The 17,769-nt window shown below is 46.4% G+C and overlaps 1 protein-coding gene across 1 annotated transcript in view; it reads right to left on the reverse strand.

Moving 5' to 3' along the window:
- Nucleotides 1-2,211: 2,211 nt before the first annotated feature.
- foxo6b (forkhead box O6 b) overlaps nucleotides 2,212-17,769 on the reverse strand; it is a 44,746-nt gene continuing 29,188 nt past the window's right edge. The window contains exon 2 of the mRNA XM_056399889.1: nucleotides 2,212-3,987. Coding sequence (XP_056255864.1) covers nucleotides 2,296-3,987 — 1,692 coding nt within the window. The 3' untranslated portion in view covers nucleotides 2,212-2,295. The remainder of the gene's footprint in view (nucleotides 3,988-17,769) is intronic.

Genomic DNA, 17,769 nt, shown 5'->3' on the forward strand with positions numbered 1-17,769 from the left:
GAAAGCAAAAGAAACTTGTATGGAAATACCCGTCATTGTCCTTGATCAGGAGGGAGAAGTGGCTTTCTGGTCAAAGCTCGCTGGAGCTGGCTGAGTAGCACTTGACATTTGGCCTGATTCAAACAGCCAATTCTACAGAAAGCTACCGAGCTGGAAAATCTCTCCCAGTCTCACAGATCCTGCCTCCTCATCTAGCTCGCCCGCTCCCTCCCTCCCATTCAGTCTCTCACTGTATCTGTCTACCTTTCTTCTCTCTCTTGTTCCTATTCTCTCTATCTTGAGTGGGACAGGTGCCAGGACAGGGATTGGCGATTGCCACCCCCCTCTTTCCTCCTCCTCCTCCTCCTCCTCCTCCTCCTCCTCCTTTGCCTGTTTTCTCTTATGGGAACGAAGAAAAATAAAATGCACACGAAAGCTTCCTATCCACGCTGGTACTGAAACAGGACAGACAACTGCACGACCACAGAACAAGCACAAGAGAAGACGACAGCAAAGTAAAAGCCGGGACGGTGTGTGTGTGTGTGTGTGTGTGTGTGTGTGTGTGTGTTGGGGGGGGGGGGTGATTATAGAGGAGATGCTTGAAGGACACTGTACGTGACGCGCTTGCCAGCCGCTTTACCTTGTCACTGGACGCCACCTCTCAAAGAAATCGCCCTCCTCGAGCTCAGTGAGGGGAAGAATTATGACTTTGTGCCAATGAGCGAATACACACACTTGCATAAATCATCCATCTTGTTTGGCGGTTAATTACTCTTGTTTACCCTCCGAGTAACCTCGGGATGGGGCGGCGTGATAGGAGGGAGCCTGGGAAGAGGAGATAGCACCAAATAGTAATCTGCTGACGCTTTTCATCAGTGTGCAATTTGCAGGAGTAAAAGCACATCGCGGGCCTGAACCTGGGTGTTAGTGAATTAGACGGGGGTCGCCTGGGGTCTGAGGACCCGGCGGCTCCAGCAACATCCGAGCCCTGACCACCGCCGCTCGCTAAGCTGTTCTGGGGTCAGCCGGTGAAGGAGCTGTGCTGAGGCAGCCCCCCCCCCCCCCCCCCCGGCACAGGCCAATCAGAGAGCTCCTCAGGATGTACAGCAGGCTCTGATCGTTGCTTATTTCATTACGGCGAAAGCTACATAAATCCACAAAATGGAGAGGAAGAGGCACAGAGGGAATATTTGCATTTCTCCTCTCCTATCATCTCCCCTCAATGCCCCCCCCCCCCACCACCACCACCACCTCCTCCTGCCCAACACCACCCCCCCCCTTCATATCCCTCCCCCATTTAGTGCAGAGTGACTTTAATCATCACTTTCGCCAAAACACATTAAGCTGGTGTGTCCGGAGCTGAAGAGGGAGAGAGTGAGTGGGGGGGGGGGGGGGTGAAAAAACACAGAGTGGCGCATTAGATTTGCAATAGTGATGCATCACTCTGGCATTACTTTGGAGATTAAAGAAGGGACGTTGCATTTCAATGGAGTGGTGCTGATGGTTTGCCTGATGGATGACAGGAAACGCCGCTGTCCATCGGGGAGAGAAGTCGCTCTGACCCTGGAGTTCCCTTCTTTCCTTTACCTCCATCCCTTCTTCTAAATACCTTCTTCTTTTTTTCCTCTCCTTCATCCTTAAAACCTCAAAGCCTCCCCTGCATTTTAACCCACCTACCCCCCCCACCCCCCACCCCCACCCCCCAATCTGAGAGCACCTCCACTCTGAAAGATATTTATGCAGCTGTTTGATCATGTTCCCAAGTCAAAAACAACACCCCCTTTGTAGGAGGAGATAATACTGTAAAGTGGATTGCATACATTAAACTTAAGCCAACACACAACGTGACTTTGCCTGGTCTTTGTGTTACTGCATCTGTATGAAAGGACGGATGTAAAGTGCTTGAGAGCTTAGAACAGGCAGGACGAGACTGGGAGGAGAGCAGAAGGAAGAATAATAAAAAAAAAACAGCGGGAAATAAAATAAAAAATAAATAAACTGAAGGGCACGAACAAGGGGGTCTTTAGCAGTGGGCTCATTGGGGGGGGGGGGGGGGGGGGCAGGTTCAATATGGAGACAGAAGGCTTTATAAACAGGGAGGAAAGAGAGGAGGAGGGTGCGGGGGTGAAGGGAGTCCCCGGGAAAAACGAAATGACGATACGTATTTTGCTCTACAGTCTCAGAGAAACAGAATCACAGTCAGTCAGTCTGAGGGTACAGCCCCCCCCCCCCCCCCCCCCCCTCCCCTCCCCCCAGCAGCCTGGCGAGCTTTCCAGTCATGTGTCTTATCCACAACCCATACAGGACGCCTTGGGTTCACCCCGGCACCCAGCTCTGGTTACTGTGTGCCGGCGGCGGGCAAGCGAACGCCCCTAAGCTCATGCCCATCCCCATGCCCACGCCCTGCGACAGAGAGCCGTCGAAGTTGAAGTCCATGCTCTCCGTCTCCATGAAGTCATTGAGCAGGATGGAGTCTACGTCACAGTCCAGGCTATTGGGTATGTTCTCCATCTCCAGGGTGGCGGCCATTCTGCTGTGGGAGTTGTGCTGTTGCCCCTGGTAACCGGCATTGTTGTGGTAGTAGCCATGCCAGGAGTCAGTCATGCCCTGATGGTGGGCTCCCGGGTAAGGCTGGTGACGGGGGTGAGGCGCGGACGCCAGGCGACAGGGGTCCTGGGGAACGTCCATGACGCCGGCGGGGTTGGGCGGCAGGGACGGCGACGTCGGGAGGTGGGGGCGGGGCCCGTAGTGGTTGGAGGTTTTGAGGCTGTAGGGCTGCAGGATGTCGGTGCTAACCCGTGGGGAGAGGGCCTGCGGGTGAGGCCCGCTGTGCATAGGGTTATGGGGGTTGTGGCTGTGCATGTGACTCTGGCCGGAGCGAGGGTTGTGGTCGTGGCTGGGGTTCACTTTGTTACTGTGACCGTGCTCGTGACCCGGGCCGTAGTCGTGCGCGGGGAGGGGCTTGTGGCTGTGGCTGTAGTCGAGGCTGGCTTGGTGTTTGTGACCCTGATTGTGGTTCTGATGGTGGGTTGTGTTCTGGTCATGGACGGAGCCGTGGCCGTTGTGTAGACTGGGATTGTGAGCGTGCTCTTGGCTGTGATTGTGGCTGCGGTTCTGATTGTGGCTGTGCTGGCTGTGAACGCCGTTGGTTCCCTGTGTTATTAGTGTGTGTGTTTCCCGCCCCTGGCTCAGCACTGTGTCTTTGTTACAGTACGAGGGACCTCCGGTGAGCAGACTCTGCAGGGCATTGTTCTCTGAGTAGCCCCTCATCGGGCGCTGGAAGCTGACTGGCTTGTTCTCCTGGATGGTCTCCATGGGGGTGTGGTGCCGGAGCATGCCCATAGAAGGCTGTCCGTACACGGGCCCGCAGTACGAGCCCTCTGCCTTGGGCCCAGGCACATAGGGATAACTGTTGCATTTGATTTGCGGCGGCTGGGGGTAGCCGCTCTCATCTAGACTGATAGCCCCGGTCAGGTCAGTCAGCTGGGGCAGTTCCACGGTGGGGCAGTGGCCCCCGGTTCCCAGGGCCGGGGAACGGGTGCTGGTGGGGCTGGGGTACAGTCGAGGGGAGGCCGAACAGGACAGCCCGCCCTCCTCCGGTTCGTCGGCCTCCGCCTCAGCCAGGATCGGGGACAGGCAGCCGCTCAGCGTGGAGGCAGAGGAGGAGGTGCGGGAGTGGAGATCTGTCCAGGTGTCGTACTCCTCGCCCCCAATGCCCACACCTCCTTTCCCTGCCGGACTGCCGTGCTCTGGGGAGCCTTGTAATGCGGGTCCGCCCCCCTGACCTTGTCCCCGTCCGAGGCCCACAGCCCCGGCTCTCTTCCGGCTGATGCGACCCTTGGTCTTCAGGTAGCGGGTGCCGTTGTCTATGGAGGCCGCGCGTCGCCTCGGCCCCTTTCCCATTTTCCCGCCTTCTGGGTTCAGCATCCACCAGGAACTCTTCCCCGTCCCTTCGTTTTGCACCCGTATGAAGCGACTGTGCAGGGACAGATTGTGTCTGATTGAATTCTGGAAGAGGAGAGGAAATGGGGAAGGAGATGGTGGGAGAGAGAAGGGAGAGAGAAGGGAGAAAGAAGAGATAAACATTAACACCCAAGGGAACATTTAGGGTTAAATAATCATTTCTTGAGAACACAAAGTCATTTCAAATTATGACCAAACTATCAAGGCTGCACGGCAAGCGAGAAAAAGGATGGATAAAGAAAGAGAGGGAGATGGAGGGGGAGAGCAAAGAGGACAGGGAGAGTAAAGGACCAATCGATACCTCCCCTGACCAACCTCTCTTCTCCACACGCGCTCACTGAGTCATAATATGGACATGGGTGCAGCCTCCACATCAAACCATCACCAAGGTTACAGAAATGAATCACGCAAGGCAACCCAATCACAGACAGCCTGTATCGATTGCAAGGGCCTCCAAATATGAGAGCCTGAGATCCAGCCAGACACAGGGAGGGAGGGAGGGAGGGAGGGAGGCGTGATTTGGCAGGAGAAGATCTGGAAGAGCACCAGAATTAAAAAAATAAATAAAATAGAAGCACTCATACACAGGGCTGGAATAAGATAGAGGGAAAGTAAACGGGGGGGTGGGGGGGGGCATGCTCTTTTAACCTCTTTTTAAAACCCATGGCACAATTAACATAACCGTAGGCAAGGATGGACGGATATCGTTGTGACGAAGTCTTCCCGCGAGTAGCTTTGAACGAGGGGGGGGCGGGCGGATGTGGCAGTTGTGGGCGAGCATATAGTAGGAATGGGGGGTGGGGGGTGGGGGGGGGATAAGCCTCTCCAGACCCCTGTTTAAGTGTCTGAGTGACGGCTGTATAGTTAATCCAAGGCTCCGCAGCAGCATTTGAAGCCAGTGCCAACCTGGAGAGAGTTGATGAGATCTAAGCCTGCCTAAAGGAGAGCTTAGCAGGGATACACATCATCTCAGCTGGCCAAGTTAGTTTAAGTACAGCGTGTTCATCCAAATCTTTCCTGTTTGTGTCATTATTCACACTCTCTCCAGCTTTCCTCCCGTCTCTCTTTTTTTTTTTTTTTTATATGTGCCGTCTCTTTCTTTTCCTCTTTTGCTGTTTAGTTTTTTTTTTTTGGTTCTTTTGGGAGAAACTAACCCCCCCCCCCCAACTTGCATCTCTTCCCTTCACCCCCAACTTCTACCCCATGCATGCAATCACTCACTTTTCTTTTTCCTCTCTTGAGATATCTATCTATTTCTGCCTTGTTTATTACCTGCACACAGCTCACAATCTCTGTCTCCTGATATCTGGAGCCATTCTCTATCTTCATTCACTCCCCGCCTCCTGTCCAATTTTCCTGCTCCCAGCCCCATTCATCTCCCTCTCCCGAGTCCCAGCGTCTCCTGATCACGACATTGCTCATTCTCTCCCTCTCTCCACATCCATCCACTCATCACCTTACGCAACTTCCCTCGCCCCTCTCTCTCTCTCTCTTTCATTCATTCATTGCCACTGAAAGGCGAGTGAATATTAGGAAACGGCAGGAGATGCAAATCTGTGTTCAATGGAGGAGAAGGGGGGGGTGGGGTGTGGGGGGGTAATCCATACAGTGTGCATATGTTACTGTGGCAGCACGCAGAGCTGCATGGCTGTGAACTGGACGGCCAGCTGAAGGAGGTGACAGCTCTTTGTTGCTGCGGCTTAATATGAAAAGCACAGCATCCAGAACAGCAGGTAATAGGTTTCAAGCAAAAAATGTTTACAGGGGGAATTCAGCTTTAAGTGGGTTTCAGATCAGTCTTGTATCTCACTACTATTCTCATTCATGCCCCCTCCACACACACACACACACACACACACACACACACACACACACATCTCCTCAGCGTGACTCCTAACAGGTAATTTCATCCCATTCTCCATTCAAATCACGCCGCTTTGGCTAGACTCTGTTCACAGACGTGGAAATTGGATAGGAGAGATGGTTTTATTTATTTATTTATTTTTTATTCTTCTGCTGATCAGAGGGGTCCTCTCCAAAAAAAAAAAAAAAAAAAAAAACAGGTCGGCAAAATTGCACACGCTCGGCGTTTGGCGGCGAAATAGACCCGACTTCACTTCTCAGCTGCGGCGCGCCACGGAGCGCAGACTTAATCAAAGCCAAATTGAACGATGACGCTGTGCGAAAAGAGGGCCGCCAGTGGAGGCGACCTGCATCAGGTGATCTGAGAGCGGCGCCCTGACAGGTTCCTCCTCAACATGACAGCTCTGGCTGGGCGTAGCCATGGCAACAGAGTAAACCAAAAGAGGGAGAAATGAAGAGAGTGGAGGTGATGGTGGGGAAGAGATGGGGAGTGGGTGGGTTGGTGGGGGGGGGTTTAGAGGAGGGGGGGGGGGGGGGTTGATGCTGTTTGATGCTGCAGGCAACTCCAAACAGCCTTTTATCTGAGTCTGTCAGATTCCTGCTTCCAATCCACCAGGGAGGCTCAATCACCAGTAGTCCCAATGCCTCACTACCTGTACCAAGCTGTGATTAGCAGCCGTGTGTGTGTGTGTGTGTGTGTGTGTGTGTGTGTGTGTGTGTGTGTGTGTGTGTGTGTGTGTGTGTCTGAATAGAAAGAGATCTCCTGTACAACTACCAGAGCAACAATTATACCACAACTGCTGTTCCCCTTCACCTGCTGGTGCATTGTACAGTACTGTGATGTGGCGGCTTCCCTGCATTGCCTTCTGAATATAATGCGATTAAATCAACATTCTTTAAAGACTTTTTGTAATGAAACTGCTCACAGCGAAAATTCGGTGCTAATATTCGCCAGCTAATTCTGTGGCTAAGTGAGGTTTCTAAATGATCGACCCCTTAACTGAAGACAGGAGTGCAATACAGCACCAATGAATCATCCACAAATCAGCAAAAGACAAATGAAGATATAAAAGACCTAGAGTTCTTTAAAGCGCCATATTTTCTTCTTCTTCTGTGTTTTATTTTGAAGTGTTGATCCATAAGAAGATATATTTGTGGGTTTAAGAACTAAAAACCATCTCAGTGTAGTTTTACATCTCCTCTCTCAGGCTTCTCTCTGGAGAAACCAAATCCTGTAAAGGTTTGGATGGTGGGTCCAGGTGGGCGGGGCTTGGTGACTGCTTTGTTGTGAAATCACAAAGTTCCAGAAGTCCTGACGGCTGGTTTTAAGGCTCAGTTTCTGAATACAGGCTGTGTGCATTTCTCTGTGGACTGAGGCTTTGATACTTTCACAGTATTAATATAGAAGCTAGAGCTGATCTATAATCACACTACACATGGACACAGACCTTTACACTGGAGGAGCTTTAAGCTTCATATTCAGTAGTTTCATAACAACTGAGCTGATCGACATGAATCAATTTAGGTTATGAACTTTAAATTGACAACCAGTATGCAATTCATCAAGACAATAAATATGTATCCAATCAAACTAACTTAAATCCATCATATTTACTACTTTGTGTCAATATAATAAGGTTTTATATATTTGGTTTCTGCTGTTTTGTATCCAGTTCATTAGGTTTACCTAATAATAACTGTACAGTCATTTTGGAGGATGCAGTTTGTGGGGCTGTTTAACTGTTACATTATACAAACAGGTTTTTCTGTTATTTTTACAGCCAGTTTTAATTCAATCACATTAGAAGAAAATAACAGAAACACCTCTGTTTACCTCACTCTACCAGTGGCACCTGGCAGGAAAATATACTAATATATTAAAGTTTTGGAGTTACTGTAATTTATAGATCGAAAATCCAATAAAAGAAAAATAATGTTACTTTCCATAACCCAAAATACATGCATCTCCCATTGCTTCTAAATCATTCTTCATTTATTTATGGTATTATGAGTATTTCAATGTGTCTATTAGCTTCATTGGTATTCTATACTGAATGTTGTCCTGTGTATTCTGTTGACACTATGAACTCAAACAAAATAAGCTCAAAAACATCTTTTTTGTTTTAATGGCAGTGAAGTTCACTGAGATGCAACTAATGAAAATAACAGCGTCGCTTGTTTTAGTAAATGCCAAAAAAACATGTCATCGGACACCACAGACGACTGTTTCAGTAAAAGTCGGTTTCTCAACCAGGATCCCAGCTGCTCCTTACTCTTAACCTTCAGTAGTTATAGTTGTAACCATGACAACAAACGTTCCAAAACCTTAAGGAAGCAGCAACTTCAACCCAAACCACCATCTATCCACAGACCTTAATCATGTGGTTTCTGTGCCTGAACCGAACCAAACCTCAATCACAGAGGTGTCAGATCGGAAAATGGTTTTATTTTTGCAACAGTGATCTGCAAAGATGATAACGTCCCGCCACTGGAGCTGTGAGAAAACACATGCTTCTCATTGTGGAAGGTAGTTCATGAAATTTGGAGCATTTGTTGTTAGAAAACGAGCCTGAAAAAACGATTCTGGTGAAGATGTAGTGAAAGTGAAGGTAAACAAGCAGCGGGAGCTAAACTTAACCAAAACTTTGGGTAGACCAGTGGTTCCCAACCTGTGGGCTGTGGCCCACCAGGGGGACGCGAAGGTATTGCAAGTGGGCCGACAAATCATCTGCAAAACAGTACAGTTATAATATAAATATAATATGTAAAAGTTTTAAAAGAAATTATCTTTATTAATAATTTATCATTTTAATACGTAGAACAGGAGGGATAATTTGGCTTTCTGGGGTCGGATGTGGGCCGCCAACATTTTGGAGATTTTCAAGCCGCCATGAGTTGGAAAATTTTGCCGGGACCAAATAAATAAATGCAATAGACCAAATAAACCTGTGCAAGAACGCTGTTATCCTCTTCAGTGTTTGACTATTACTGCTGTAATTAACATAACAATACCATTCACTTTAAGGCTAAGTGCAACAATTAGGACAAAACCACAGGAAGAAAACAAAAAGGAAAAATCAGGGAACCTCATAAATCAACGCGACTGTGTTGCAGGACTGGACCATCACATGCGATGGGACGGAGGAGAGTCGTGGTTATCGGAGCAATCAAAGGCCATATAGCAGGAGATGTCACTGATTGGCACACCGTCAGTCACAGTGGAGGCGCTGATCAGTGAAATCCTCCGGCGTAGTCTTTGGCTGGGATGAAACCCGCAGCCTCTCAGCCCTCCACGGCACACAGCTGCCCATCCCTGCTTCTTCAGCGTATATATTAACTTGTCAGAAAGACTGATTCTGGAGCGGAGCAGCCCGTTCACTCCGCTCTCGGCCTTTGCCTCTCTGCCACTGCAGGAGGAGATGGACTGTTGCAGAGGAAAAAAACGCTGACTGAATCTGGCCTCAACATCCACGCTGCTCCTCCACAGGGAACCCGCCGCACTGTATATACTCCACGACTGTATATTATATTTATAACTACTGACTAAGTTTGATCTTGACACACTGCTGCTTTTACTGAGTCAGGGGATAGTCAGTCCAGTGGTTAGCTAATGGCTCGTGGACGCACAGGTCTGTCGACACGATTCTTTCACTTTTACCTTTTTCAAAACGCCAGGAAACGATTTAAGTACGGAAGATTTTTAAATGCCACAAACACACACTTTTTACTGTGACATAATTAAATTAAAAAAAACATGTTAAGTGACAATTATTTAGCCTTTTGGTTTTAACAATTGATTGAATTGTTTTTTTTAAATTTTTTATTGTGACAGGTATTTTCCATGCCACATTAAAATCAAATCATAACAAAGAAAACAACGTGAAGAGATATAGCAGAAGGCAGCAAACACCTGACAGAACTAAATACAAAGAAAAGTGATTAGTTTTCATGAGAACAACTAAGAGCAATTTGTTCCAGTGGCCACTCGCTGTATTACAATGAAAAAAAATCCCTGCTGCCCAAGAAGCATTTTCTCCACAGACCACCACTATAAAGCAAATATCTGTGAATCTGTTGACAGGACTTCTACAGCTGCACACAAGGTCGGTTATTAGTTTTTTTGTTTTTAAATGAGCCAATTTTTCTTCCAAGAAAAATTGATTTTAAGAGCATTAGTGCAAGGAAACACTAATGTGCACGTGCAGCGGGTTTGCACGACGTGGAAGCAAAGTTTCTTGCCCTTCAGCCCTGAAGGTGTATAACCAGAGTCAAGCAGGTTAACCTAACTTACAGGAACAAAAAGGACACTCACTGTAGGTTTCTCTGAACAGTATTTTAGCCCCCTGTTGTGCAGTCAGAACCACAGCGACAGTCACGTTTCCCAAAATCGTTTCAGCCACTTTTTCTGTGCCAGTGTTTGAAAGAAACAGACTTAAGTGAAGGACAAAAGTCTGAATATTGACAGAAAAACCATCAGCGGTTGGGTTTGTTCTCTTTGCATGCTCGCCCTGTCAGTCATCTCCATCCTGCCTGCACTGTGATTTACTCTAACCGCCTTAAACTACCACTCATTAGTTTGTGCTACTTTGTATCTGTGCAGTTTATTTTCTGTCAAAGGCCTGGCTCTGTTTCCTGTCTTCTGTTGCTCAGTGGTAGCATGAAAAGTTAACCGCAGCTGACAAATATGAAATGTGTGAATGTAATGTAAGACATCCTCTGTGAAAATATTAAAACTTCATATTTTCCTTCTTCTCCTGTGTTTTATTTGAAGTTTTGATCCATAAGAAGATAAGTTTGTGGTTTTTAAAACCAAAAACCATCTCAGTGTAGTTTTACATCTCCTCTCTCAGGCTTCTCTCTGGAGCTCTAGTAACAACAGGTCGGTGAGCCAATCAGAAGAGAGGAGGCTCTGAGTCTCTCCTCTGATTGGCTGACTGTTTTCTGAGTGATCCAATAAAAATATAACAGATTTCAGGTAAAAACACTCAGAGAAACCAAATCCTGTAAAGGTTTGGATGGTGGGTCCAGGTGGGCGGGGCTTGGTGACTGCTTCGTTGTGACATCACAAAGTACCAGAAGTCCTGACGACTGGTTTTAAGGCTCAGTTTCTGAATACAGGCTGTGTGCATTTCTCTGTGGACTGAGGCTTTGATACTTTCACAGTATTAATATAGAAGCTAGAGCTGATCTATAATCACACTACACATGGACACAGACCTTTACACTGGAGGAGCTTTAAAGCTAATGTAACGCGAGGCCTGTGGACTTGCAGTTATATATCATTGTTACATCTTTATTACATCTTTCATTGATGTAGACACACAGCTACTGACTATTTTTAAAATCTAAATACAGCATCATCCCTGCTGGAACTTTTTAGGCAATAAAAAACGTCAATGAAATATTGTTTTCCCCAAGTGCACAAACGAGCTCTGTTATGCAAAAATCAGGTTTGAATTGCCAGACATTAAATAAGACTGATGTGCCATGCTACCATCGAAAACAGATGTAGCCATCCACTTCCCTGTTGCTCAGTCTACTCTGGATGGACAGACTCCACTGATGTTCGTCTGAGCGAACAGCTGCTGGAGGTCCTGCAGCTCCTGCTTCACTCTCTGTCACAAGCTTCACATTTCCTAGATTATTGTTTTTGCTGCTTTGACTCAGCAGGACACCGAGCGCAGCTGAGGAGGAAGGGGAGAAGTTTCTTTCAACACATGCAAAACCTCTGGACCCTGGCGTCCACATCAGAATCACCAGCACTGACTTTTCCATTCAATTAAATTTTCAAATTAACTCTCATCCTTTATGCAGACAGGACTTCACTAATTGTGCATGAGCAGTTATCTTAAAATGCCTATTTCAAAAAAGGTGCTGAGTGATGCACACAGGTGGGTATATGTTTGATTCGATATACACCACGATCCATTTCTTCAGTCTATCTGTGTGCTCAATATATGTTTATATTTTACAAGCATATCACTTTACATACAGCTTGCTATAAAAGTTTAGGTGGGCAATTTGAACCTTGTTTTGCTGGTAAAAACTGGTCAATGTTTATTTGTCACTTGTTCTGACAATTCAACAAAGAGCAACAGACAGATTTCAGAAAGAACAGTAGAGGTAAAGACATCCTCACTTCTGGTCTGTAGCTCAAAAGCATCTTTATTTAGACCGTGATGACATCAGGAGGGTTATTTTTTTTAAAAAGTTCTTTCCAGAGCCACATAAAAGAGTATACAACTGTTGTCACTGGCTTCGTAGCACACCCTGTGGTGAGTAAAGGAAACTTCATGTGTAAAAGCAGTGAAGTGTCTCTTTAACATACTCCAGCCTGAGCAAACAGAGGACGGACAGCAACATCTGTACGGTCTAATTCAGGCTTCTACAGCAGAAACTCATCCTTTGTTTCAGGTTGTGTTGAAACTGAGAAAGGTGGATTGACCCTCTGTGATTGTACGTCACGTTACATTGCGAGTTGCTATTATTTTGTCCAGCCCTTGCACCTATATTTATATTGAGACCTTGTCTCCAAACAGCTTTTTAAATGGTTAGAAAATGTGTGCTCTCTTCAGCAGGACGCTGTGTTCCCACATCCTCCATTTCAGAATCGCAATAACAGAGCAATGGCTAATTTTCTTGATTATTATTATTTTCTACCCCCTTGTCCCTTTTTTATTCTGGGTTAGCTAGCTAACACTAATTACATCCATTGCAAATTATCCAGTTTGTGTTGCATAGCAACAAGAATGATGTAACCCATTGCACCCTTTTCCCTCTTGCTGTCTCTCTGTTTCTAGCAATCTCCACAGAGCTTTGTGTCTGAGTAGAGAGAAGCCTCAATATTAATTCTACAGACTAACTAATATCAAAATATATCTGGACCTTGTAAAACAACAGAGGAAAAAAACTGTTTCCAGCCTTTTTCTGCACCTTTTTTTTTTTTCAGATCGTTAAAGATGTGGAGATCAAATCATATCTGCTGTTTTCTCGACTCTGCAGTCCGGGCAGCGCTGTACAACACAAGCTACATATTTAAACAAATGTCACCACATATTTTTCACAACTTGACACGTTCACCTAAATGTGCACGCGCACACCGACTCTCGCACACACACACACACACACACACACACACACACACCCCCACCCACCCCAAACTGGCAATCATACTTAATCCCTCTCCAGCCTGAGTAATCCCCGACAATCCAAGGCTAATCCTGGTTAATTCTGGGCACTCCTCAGCTGGGTTTCACCCTGAAACCACAGAGACAGGGTGGGGATTGGTCGGATCATGGCGACCGAGGGTGGGCGCGGTGTTGATAGACATAATTGGTCGGGCAGTTATTGGAAGCCAAGAAAAACAAGCACAGGTTTTTCACGGGTCTTGGAAAAATAAATCTGGATTGACCCCCATCTACGTCACGTCACAGCCTCACTGTGGTTCGTGGTAGAAAACATGTTTTTCACCAGCGTCCCGGGTGTTTTTGCATGTCCACACTCGTACTGTTACTTTGTCTGGCTGCTGTGAGAACCTGAGCTGGGAAATAGATTACATTTCATTAAAAAAATAAAAAAATAAATAAAAAGGTTGAAGGAAAATAAAAACACACGCAGGATATACAGTATAAGCCATTCCTCTGCTGTAAGGGGCTTCTGAGAAGTCATTAGCCTCTATTCAATCAGCTCTACCTACCCAAGCTCCTAGCTCAATTCTTCTTAGCGGCTATTGATCCTGATTCCAAAATGAAGCACTTAAGACGCCTTGATCAAGCTGCTGCTTAATCTAGCGTAAAGGAGATTGAGACCTTTTCACCTCGTGTCTCAGACTTATTACTTTGGCACGGTGGTACAGTGACAGTCGGAGCACACACTTCACTATCACAGCCTCAGTTTGGGTTTTATAGTCTGTTTAAGCCCCTTTGGTGCAGCGCGGGCGGCAGGAACACTCTTACTCTCTGCCATTTTGAAAAAAGCTGTCAATATACACAAAGCCAAGAGTGTTAATGAAGCAATATGTCACTGACAGGGGATGGATGAGGATGCTTTGTTAAAAACAAGGAGGCCTCTGGTGTTTGCACGCTCAACTGTGTGCCTGTTCAATTGAGTTTGCACATGGAAACTGCAGGATATGTGTGTTTGAACTGTTGGTATACTCATGAGAGCGTGAAAGCAGAAGCAAAAAGGAAACTGATTTACCTTCTGCTGCAGCTCTGTCAGCTGCGAGACGGGAAACAGGTTGCAGAGGAGTTCTGCTCATGGACATTTTTATAGGCTGCTTTTACCTCTGTATCCTCGCAGGAGAGAGAAGCCTCTTGCAGGGGATTCTTTAGAGGATTCAGTAGAACATCATGTAGTGGATTTTATAGTGCTGTCTGCTTCATATTTTAAGGAGCCCACCTCTAATTTATGACGCATTGCACGGCACATTCAAGAGGAGGGTTGCGTTTTAAATTCCATGCAGCACTCCATTAGATGTGGTCCGGTACAATCCCGCCGAGTGTTGCAGGGATTGTTCTACGCCGCCTTGTTGAGAAGTGGTGGGACTAGGCAAAGCTGTTTTCTCCCCTTGCTCAACCATTATTTATTAATCCATTTCACACAGCCAGGAGTCATTATGCACGGTCCTGTCAATGGGTATCTCTCTATGCTGCACATTTATTTGATAATAAGCAGGAGTGGGGGAGAAGATAAAAGCGCTGACTGCGTTCATTGTGGAGCGTTTTCTGCAGGCGGGGAGACTTAAATGAGAGCAGCCAGGCTCTGTGTGGGAATGGGTCTCGTCTGCTAAGCCTGTCTGGAGGCAATCGATGGAAATTAGTCAACGCTAAAGATTCACTTCCTGTGACTGATGTCACGGGCAGCGCTTGTCTCTTTGAAGGGAAATAAAGAAGTGGGAGGCTGAGGGATTAATGGGGTTGGAGAAGGTGTGAGCATGCGGAGTTTGGGTGGGAGCTAAGCTGGGAAAAAAATGCTTTTCTTTTGGCCGACTGCAGGACAATAATGGGTCAGAGCATCCACAGGAATACACTGCAGCCAGGAACAATAACACAGTTGTATATAAGGCCAGCAGCAGCACAGACCAAGATGTGCATTCACATTTTCATAACAATAGTTGTGCTGCTACCGTTAAAACATCACGACCGACACAGTGTGGAAAGCTGCAAATACTGAAATATGATTTAATAGTCGTAACAGAAACTGACATGGTTAAATGGCTCTTCAGCCATGTAGCACACAGCAGCTTAGATAACACTTATGTAAAGAATATTTTAAGGAAAGACTGAATGCTAAAATACAGCAGGTTAAAACAAAGGAGCCTTTGAGAACAAGTGAGGAACTGTAAAGTATTTTTAAACTGGTGGTTCTTTGAGCCATGACCACGGACCCCATCAAAGAATCTTTGAAGAATCCGACTTTCTCAGTGTGAAGGAGGAATGATGGCGTTTGTCATACTAGCAGCAGTTTCAGCCGCACACTGGCAATGTGTGCGGCAGTATGATCAGAGTTAGTGTCTCCAGCAGTTGTACTGAGGCCGCCTTCTGAAAGGTGCACCAGTTAGCTTCTCCTCAAAGTACAGCTGAGGGACTAGAGCCAGCCCTCAGGCGACAGAAGGCCTTTCACTCCCCCTTAGTCCCTGCGGAGATCCACAAGCTCGAAGGGGGGGGGGGGGGGGGACAGAGACACACGGCAGACAGGGAGGGAAGAGACGGGCGGAGAGAGGCAGGGAGCAAGGCATCGTCTGGGGCTAACCTGAGAAAGGTAGACGAGAAGAGAGAGCCCGGGGGGGCCAGGGGCGGACAGCAAGCCCAATCCCCAGCGGAGAGGCCTCTAATTGGAGCTGCCGGCCTGCCGAGGCAGCCTCTCCCTCTGCGGACGGACATAAGGAGTGAGTGAAGGCGGAGAGCCCGGGGGCGGGAGGAGAGGGCAGATAAAAATAGAGCCGGCAGATTAACGAGCATCTGAAAGCAGGGCAGGGGATCGGAAAATCCTCCCTGCGTGCCAGAGATGCCCCGTCCTCAGGCCACAGTCAGCTCTGCAAAGACTGATGGACCCAGAGTGGACATGAGTGGTGCTTCCTTCCTGTTGGCTTTACATCACAATCACCAGGAGGGGTGTGGGGGGGGGTGTGGGGGGGCACTGCTATGTCCTGCTCCAGGACTTTGACTACAATAGTACATCATTAAAATTTAAGCAATTTGCTGGGTAAAAATACAGTAAAAATTCTCATCACTCCCTTTTTTAAATCACCTTTGTTTATGTGATACGCTCAGTTATCACAAGTGTACAATGAGCTATTCACTCTTTAATGTTTTTTTAGGGATAGTTTTATGAATAAAAGCAATAAAATGTTTTCTCTCTTGTCTTTTTGATTTTTATTAGTGTAAAAGCTTCTCTGCTTTTTATTTCAGCCAAAAAACCTACAAGCTAGCCGCCCAGTGAACCAGAGATTCAAACAACAAAACTAAAGTTTTACTTTATTGCTCCCATGCAGTGTTAAAAAAAAATAAAGTTTGATTACCGCTTGCTATTAACTGCGCTGAGAGGTCAAAGAACAATATTACTATCCCAGCAATTATAAACTAGAAATGCTCACCCCACATTGTAGACTTGTTTCGTCCTGTTGTTTTGTTTTTAGCTATCTACTAGCTAGCTTTTTTAGCTAGCTACGTCACAGGGCAAAAAGCTAGCAAGAGCGAGCTTGTCTTGTTTCGTTTGCTAGCTTCTAGTCGTGTGAACTTATAGTTAAAAAGTAAACAAAGCACCTAAGGTCAAATTCCACTTATTCTTTATGTGAATTTAACCGTATTTTCTACATCACAATGCATTATTTGATGAAGCGAGTTTCTGATGCAATGGAAAACTTTAAAAAGACGGCACGTACAGAAAAAAAAAATCCCCTCGGTTACAAGAGTCGGCAACAAAAGTAAATGTAGTGTGTCACCTCCACCTTTGACTCGCACTCATAAAAAAGGAGTCACCTCCACGGCTCCCTCCCCGGGGGAGTTTGCACGTGCCAGGTGGAGCCTTGTGACACCTATGGGAGCCAAGAGAGAAGCTGAGAAACAGGCCTGATCACACCTGCCATCGGGTCTCAGGGGATCACCACCCACCTCACTCAGCTGTCACATCCATCCACACGCTGACGCCGTACGACACCTCCAACAAATGCACTGATCCACAGTCAAAAGCTGATACACTGGCAGCAACACGGGCTCAGACACGCTGAATGGCACATTAATGAAAAGCTAGAAGGGCTAGATTGACTTGAGGAACTAAAGAGACAAGGACGTACTCAAAAATACCAGGCGCTTGTTATAAGGATAAAAAAAAAAAAAAAAAAACATTTCTTATGTTCATTTAATTCAAGTACTTTCAACCTTTGGCTTTTTCATCCATAACTTAAAAGCTTTTCCACACTGAACGCTGCAGCCTTGAATGAATAACAGACTCCTGAAGAAGAGGTGGTCAACTTTTCTTTAAGAGTCTGCACCTCAGTTATAGGTTAGTTTGATTTAATCCAAAGCAGCACCGACAAACCACTTAATAATGACCATGAGTATTCACTTTGTATTGAATATTCATTATAATTTTGAAAAAAAAAAAAAAAGGCAGGTATTGTTGAATATTCAGAGCTGGAGCACCTTTGCTCTCAAACTGCTGCTTGATTAAAGTATCACACTCCCGCCTTGAATTTACTACTTCAACAGTGACAATCGCTCGTCTGTTCGGATCGAACTGCCATTTTCTTTCACTTTATTCATTCAGTGTGACGCGTTCGCTGGATCCTGTTTGGGAGAATATCTTGTTTTTCTCTAACCATTAGTGACATATCAATCCCACTAACGACACTTTCAGCACACACAGAAACTTCAGGTTGCTGCAGCTGTAGTTTCATCCACGCTGGCAAATTTTGTTTTTGTTTTTTGTAGCTGTCCATGTTTCCGTTGTTATTTTTTCTGG

The sequence above is a fragment of the Seriola aureovittata genome, chromosome 16 (assembly GCF_021018895.1).
Source record: "Seriola aureovittata isolate HTS-2021-v1 ecotype China chromosome 16, ASM2101889v1, whole genome shotgun sequence".
In the NCBI taxonomy this organism is placed as follows: Eukaryota; Metazoa; Chordata; class Actinopteri; order Carangiformes; family Carangidae; genus Seriola; species Seriola aureovittata.